Source organism: Hetaerina americana, unplaced genomic scaffold, assembly GCF_022747635.1.
Source record: "Hetaerina americana unplaced genomic scaffold, ioHetAmer1.1.p SCAF_161, whole genome shotgun sequence".
Lineage (NCBI taxonomy): Eukaryota > Metazoa > Arthropoda > Insecta > Odonata > Calopterygidae > Hetaerina > Hetaerina americana.
The window spans coordinates 445760-452718 of record NW_027286721.1 but is presented as its reverse complement, the minus strand read 5'-3'; the positions used below and the strand labels follow the sequence as shown (position 1 = coordinate 452718).

At 38.1% G+C, this 6959-nt stretch overlaps 1 protein-coding gene across 1 annotated transcript; it reads left to right on the top strand.

Moving 5' to 3' along the window:
* Positions 1–243: 243 nt before the first annotated feature.
* LOC139687092 (mitochondrial coenzyme A diphosphatase NUDT8) lies at positions 244–1818 on the top strand. The gene is made up of 2 exons (XM_071584199.1): positions 244–398; positions 502–1818. Exons 1-2 carry the CDS (start codon positions 372–374, stop codon positions 1228–1230), a joined length of 756 nt encoding a protein of 251 aa, XP_071440300.1. The 5' UTR covers positions 244–371; the 3' UTR covers positions 1231–1818.
* Positions 1819–6959: the final 5141 nt, after the last annotated feature.

Sequence of the window (6959 nt, the reverse complement as noted above, 5' to 3'; positions counted from 1 at the left end):
TATTAATCGATTCATTTTACCTACCTCTGCTTATCTATACGTACATTTCGTGATATAATAGATATGCAACAACATATTAATGTCTTTCAATATTAGAAAACGGTATACTGACTTTTGATCAGGCATCTAGGGCACAATAACCAGAAAAGTGTGTTCATGTGGCTCAACAAAAAATAACCTCATTTGAAAACAAACATTGCGCCGAGCTGACGACAAAAAAACATCGTAACGATATGCGCACCAAGAGCAAAATTTTCTGTTAAAAGAGTAGTCTGCTACTAAGTAGGTTTGAAATGTTTATCTATCTGAAAAACTAACTTCATGTCACAATCTTGAGTGATTACGTTGATTATGAGAATTAAACATTCTAAATGCTGTGCATATTTTATGGTCGTTTGGTAAGTACAAAGCGCAATTCACGGATTGCCCAACACATTGGTGTCATCATCTTTTGAACTTAAACCGGCTCGAGGAAATTATGGTAATCAATTTTTATCTCAGACGGCGACAGGTTTACTCAGGACGAGCAACGTAGGCGTCAAAGTTTTGTCTACGGAAATGCATCGTCAGGTACCTGGTGAAATATCCGTAGAAACTGTTATTGATGAAAGTAACAAGAAAAGATGCATAACTCGTTTTCGAAGAATGCCATCAATAAGAATAAAGCCAGGGGAAATACCTCGGAAGCAAGCAGCGGTCCTAGTCCCTCTGTGCATCGTAGACAACCGTATTTCTCTGCTGTACACACTTCGTTCCAGTTCAATGACGAAGAATGCAGGCCAAGTGTCCTTTCCTGGGGGGATGATGGATCCAACTGATCAAGATCTCATCCATACAGCACTCCGAGAAACTCAGGAAGAATTAGGAATCGATAAGGAGAACATTGACGTTTGGTGCACAGGTAATTTCATTGGTACATGGGACAAGAAAATGGGAGTTATGCCAGTCTTGGGGTACATAGGTGAAGTGGACGTGACAAAATTAAAAAAGAATCCCGACGAGGTGGAAGAAGCCTTCGCCGTATCACTGCAAGACCTTTGCGAACCGCAAAATGCTAGATACACCAAATTCATAAGAGGTTATTGTATGCCAGTTTATATCGCCAGAGGTCATAAAATATGGGGGCTAACCGCTATTATAACTCACCTTGTGCTGTCTGCTTTACTTCAAGAGAGGTACACTAGTGATCCCGGGTTACTCTTCCGTTTGTTTACTAAGGTGAAATTGTGATGATAACTTCGACAGATCGTGTTAGTCACACTTATTTCGACTGTGTTTTCCATTAGTTGCATTCAGCATGGCAATGGAAGGGCTCATGGGGAATCCTCTTGTGTTTTAATTATTTGCGTTCGTGGCAATATATTCGCTGTTTCGGTATCCTGTGCCAATTAAAAGGAAATAATAAATGTTTATGCGTGTAATGACAATTCGTTATATACATGAATTGTGATGATAAAAGGAATTGTTGATCTATAAACTGGTAATTGTATTGTCATTGAAACAATTTTGTTTTTGAATATCAAATTGCACTGTTGAAATTATATAGAAACATTTCACAAAACCGTTATTTTTATCTCGAGGAAGTGTGATGAGGTTTCAGGAGACATGTATAAAAAAATACTGATCAACATTTTTGTAATCATTGGTGGTTGTCAGCACTGTTATTGAAATGTTTTTATAAAATTTACGCTCGTTCGAGAGTCGATTGTCATATGAATAATATTTTTGTATTCAAATTAATTCATATGTATGTAGTGTGATTTCTTGTTACGACTGTGGTGTACATAGCTGTTTAAATGATTTGAAAAAAAAACCAAAAGTTTTTACAATAAATGAATATTTTTGTACGAAGTGTATTTATTCCTTAATTATTTCTAAATGAGTTGCTACATTGAAATACCATATTCCAAACTCGTAATGGCCTAGCCCCAGAGACATAATGGAAAAATCGTGGAGTGAGTCAAGCTTTTGTAATAATCACTCGTAATTTGATGAAAGAATTTAATTGTTGTGTGAAGAGAGTTTCTACAGTCGAGAAAAGGTTTACTTCTCCAGTGGCAAGCAATGGAATTCCAAAACTGGAAGGTTCTTCTTGCAAATCTTGCAGAAATTGGGAATAATGTCATCCCTAACAAAGTAATGAGGAGGTGTTAGCAAGTGCATATTCTCCTTTGCGAACTCTCATACTTATCCCAGCGTCTCTACACCAGTTTTCAAAGCAGAAACAATCGCCAAAGTCCTCTCTTTATCAGAATGGTGGACATCAGAGCTGCATAGTCAGAATCTCTCTTTTATCTCGACTTCAATTTGAATGTTATGGTTCAGTTTTGCCTGGCGACCCAAAGATCTAAGAAAGAAGATTTGGCAAGTGATGGTAGAGTTCTATCAGTATTCTCAGCCCTATCACTCTATATATATAGTTGTTGATTCACGTTAACATTAATGGGAAAATAAACAATCAGTTTGGCTCAAATATTTAATTTTTATTTGCGAGTTCTTCAGATAGGAATTCAAAAACAACAAACAGTAACAGTCTAAAACCACACGTCGGCCACCAAAAAATATCGATGACACGAAACGATCTGGCTTACAAGTGTTTCATTAAACATTATTATTATTATTCACAAATTAACACTAGGAGGATTTTAAAGAGAATTTTATTTTTCATACTTTGGCTTCATTAACGACTTATTTTGGAGCTTACACATTCTCATTCCTCATATATATATATAAAATATATATATATATATATATATAAATAAAATATATATATATATGTGAGGAATATATATATATATATATATATATATATATATATATATATATATATATATATATATGAGGCAAATGCTCTGCTCAGTTTTTCTTGAATGCTTGGCAGCAAAATCCTTTTCAAAGTCTTCGATAGATTCCTTTTTAATTTGACAACAGTTAACTGTATGTAAATCTTAACCCTAAACACCTAGGAAACAATAACATCCGAGGCAAGTACCTCTGGGTGCAACCACTCACTCTTTAAGGAATCCGACTCGTAGGGTTTATTTATTCGGGATGGCATATGAAGAACAATTCAGGTAACTGAAGACACTACACGTCAAAAGTATTAGGTCTAATGTTGATGAGATAAACTTCCAAAAATGAAGTCAAATAAACTCCTAGCACATTAATACTTCAAACATTCAGACTAATAAGTTAAGACTTAAAATTATTGGATTTTTAAATAAATAAAATTTAAATTTTATAATCAGTCTTTATATTAAAAGCCTACATCCGTTAGCGTTGGAATAAATACTGATTCAACCTGGCGGCCCCCGCCTACTAGATACGAGGGCTGTTCAATAAGTACCCGTGTTAGAAATGAAAAAACCATTTTTTCAAAAATATTTTTTTTTCAACATAGTCCCCTTTTTAGAAAGATACACTTCTCCCAACGTTCCAGCCATTTTTTTAAACCCTCCAAAAAATAAGATTTGTCGAACTCTCTCTCCAGAATACGCCTATGTCTTGGCGATAACTTCCTCGTTTGAGCTAAATTTTGTTCCCGCGAGCCATTTCTTCATGTTATGGAATAAGAAAAAGTCAAAGGGAGCCAGATCGGGTGAATACGGGGGGTGCGGCAGCAATTCATAACATAGCTCATGCAGTTTGGCGGTTACAACTCCGGTTATCCACCGTGAGCAATTGCAACACCCATCGGGCCGACAATTTTCTCATTTTGCCAACTTATCATGTAATAAAATATTAATTGCCTATTCCGGTCGACACACCCACGGCCTCTGCTATTTCGCGCACTTTCGTTCTTCGATCAGCGAGAATCATGGCGTGGACTTTTTGAATGATTTCCTCGGTATAACCACGTCTGCCATCTGGCGTCCTGGTCGCTCCTCATCAAAAACAGATCCACGTCCACGTTTAAATTCATTGAACCAATATCTAACTGTGGTCATAGATGGCAAAGTGAAGTGTCCCCATCCAACAGCATCCAACTTTGCTCTCATCTCCTCGCATTTCTTCCCATCCAAAAACAAAACAAAAATAGCAAACTACCGAAAGATACTGCTCTCTTTTTCCATCTTCAAGCGAAAAAATCACGAAAAACACGTCTTACACTCGAATGGCTGCCATAATCCAAACTAACCTATTTAAATCAGTCTGAAATGTTTTGTTTCACCTTCGTTTGATAGATGGCAGCACACGGTGATAACATAAACTTCCCTCAGGAAAACACCCTTTGTCGTCAAACACGGGTACTTATTGAACCGCCCTCGTAGAGGCATGTAGTTGTATGAGACCCAATTAGATGTGTTTGTGCGTAGCGGATCGAGCGAGCTGTGTGTATTTTGGTGCCAGTTATGAGTTAGTTACTTTCTGTTGTCCTAGTTTTTTACTGTTTGTCGTTGAATAAATAGGAATTGACCAAATCACGGAGCAGCGAATCAACATCAGGAGTTTTTTGGTGAAGTACGGTGGTAAAAGTTATCGTAAGAAAGTACTGACAGATGTCTACATGACGACAATGCTCTGACTAGAAGAAAACATCGCAAAAAAAACAAACAAAAAAACATCGAAAATCGAGAGACGCGTAGACGCCATGTTTATGCGAACTTTTTCAGTAATAGGTGAAACTAATAGGAAAACATTTCCTAGGTTTTCCCAACAACTCTCGCCATAAATTAATATACAATAAATAATAATATTATTATAAAAATAATAAAAATTCACTTTTATTGATCTGGTTGCGATGAATAACAAAGACCTAACGACCGGCAAAATATTTTTAAGTACGAAATATAATACTTAGACGTTTCCTCACATTCTATTTCGATATTAAGAGCTCTTTAAGTCTAATTTCGACATTTCTAAGCGACAAAATAAAAAGACAAAGCTTAAAATAATGTGGAACTCCTGTTAATTTTACCGCTGAACCATCATTTTTAAGGAAAAATATATATTTGATGGTCAGATATACCAAATTTTGGAAAATCGAAAGTAAAAAAAAACATCGAAGGTTATGGAAAATTAAAAATATCGAAAAAAATACACCTGACAGTCAGATTTTCTGTAACTGATCTTAGGGAAAGACATATCAAAGACTGAATTCATTGAGTGATTTCAGTCAGACAACACTTCAATGGTGCATTTGACGTATCTATTTAAAATATTAATATCTGGTAACCGATTTAATCACCATATTTCAACTACTGACATCAATAATTCACATTTTCAAGTGACTCAACTGAAATAATTCTGGTAACTGTTCTCGGTAACACCTTTCAAGACTAGAATCAAATACTGCATTTAGTATCAAATTAGAACAACTGAGATCTTCATTGATTTCACTTGTTATGGAAACAAAACTGTTTTGAGTAGAGTGAAACTGATTTCAGCAACTCACTTCATCTGTATGTGGTTGTGTGTGAGACTATGTACGTCTGATTTTGAATTATATATATATATATATCCCCTCCCCGGACTACAACCTTGACGTGGTGGAAGGGCTTGTGCGTTCCAATGACCCCTAGAGCTGTACTGGCGGGAGTAATAAAAATTGCTCCTGGTAGGGTCACCCATGCCAGATAGGTCGAAGGTTAGGAGCCAGACGAAAGGTAGTCCACGCAGCGTCTGTTCCTCAGTGAGGCGGCTGCAATGGCGTCTGACCCCAGTGGGGCGGCCAGTAAGTGATGGTGTCACGTTAAAAACACTATTGAGGAAGGCAACGGGAAACCACCTCAATTATCATTCCCAAGAACAATGTGATGGACAATAGAGATATTTTGAGTCCTGGCAACCACGGGGCTCGGCCCAATCGGCCGTGTGTCGTGCCCGGCAGCGGGGGAGGCAAGGCTTCCGCGGTCGTCATCCCACGAAACCCTTGCAAGGGAAAACCAGCAGCAGCAGGACAGAAGACGCAGGAGAAAAAGACCAAATTAGTTAGAATAGGAACGTGGAATGTTAGGACAATGATGAGGACGGGGAAATTGGAGAATGTTAAGCGAGAGATGGAAAGGGGAAATATAGATATTTTAGGTCTATGCGAGGTGAGATGGAAAGATAGCGGGGATTACTGGAGTGATAAGTATAGAATAATATACAGCGGTGGGGACGAGAGCCAACGAGGGGTCGCCATAGTATTAAATGAAGAGGTAGGAAGAAGCGTAGTCAACATAGAGCAGGTAACGGATAGAATACTACTAGTGGAGATAAAAGCAGAACCGACGAACTTAGTTATTATCCAGGTATACATGCCACCGAGCAACCATAAGGAAGAAGAGGTCGATAGGATATACGATCAGTTAGAGGACATGATTGCATGTGTTCCTGCAGGGAAACATTTGATAGTGATGGGGGATTGGAATGCGACAGTAGGCGAAGGAAGAGATGGTGATGAGGTGGGGGACTACGGTTTAGGCACGAGGAATGACCGCGGGGAGAAAGCAGTTGAGTTCTGCAGGAGACAGGGGTTAGTTATCACCAACACTTGGTTCAGACACCACAAAAGACGCAGGTATACATGGAAAATGCCAGGTGACTCGGGAAGATATCAGCTAGATTATATCCTGGTTAGACACAGGTTTAGGAACAGTGTGATAAATTCCCACAGCTTCCCGGGAGCGGATGCGGACTCAGACCACAATTTAGTTGTTATGAAATGTAGCGTACGTTTTAAAAAGATAAGGCAGGGGCGGCGAGTTAGAAAATGGAATGTAGAAGCATTAAATGGGTTGAAAAGAAAGGAATACAAACAGGCGGTAGAGAAAATCATGGAGGACGGTAAAGAGCTAAGTACTATTGAAGAAAAATGGGAATGTATCAAAAAAGGGTTGTATAAAGCGGCAAAAGACACTATTGGAACCGTTAACGCTAAAAGGACTCGTAAACCATGGATCACGGATGAGATGATTACAAAAATGGATGAGCGGCGAAAATGGAAGAATATAAATACAGAATTAGGCAAAATG

What these genes read in the sequence shown, in the direction of transcription:
- LOC139687092 (XM_071584199.1), top strand. Translation starts at nt 372, where the DNA reads ATGCTGTGCATATTTTATGGTCGTTTG. An exon ending in GCATATTTTATGGTCGTTTG is followed by an intron (nt 399 to 501) that starts GTAAGTACAAAG and finishes TTTTTATCTCAG; the next exon opens with ACGGCGACAGGTTTACTCAG.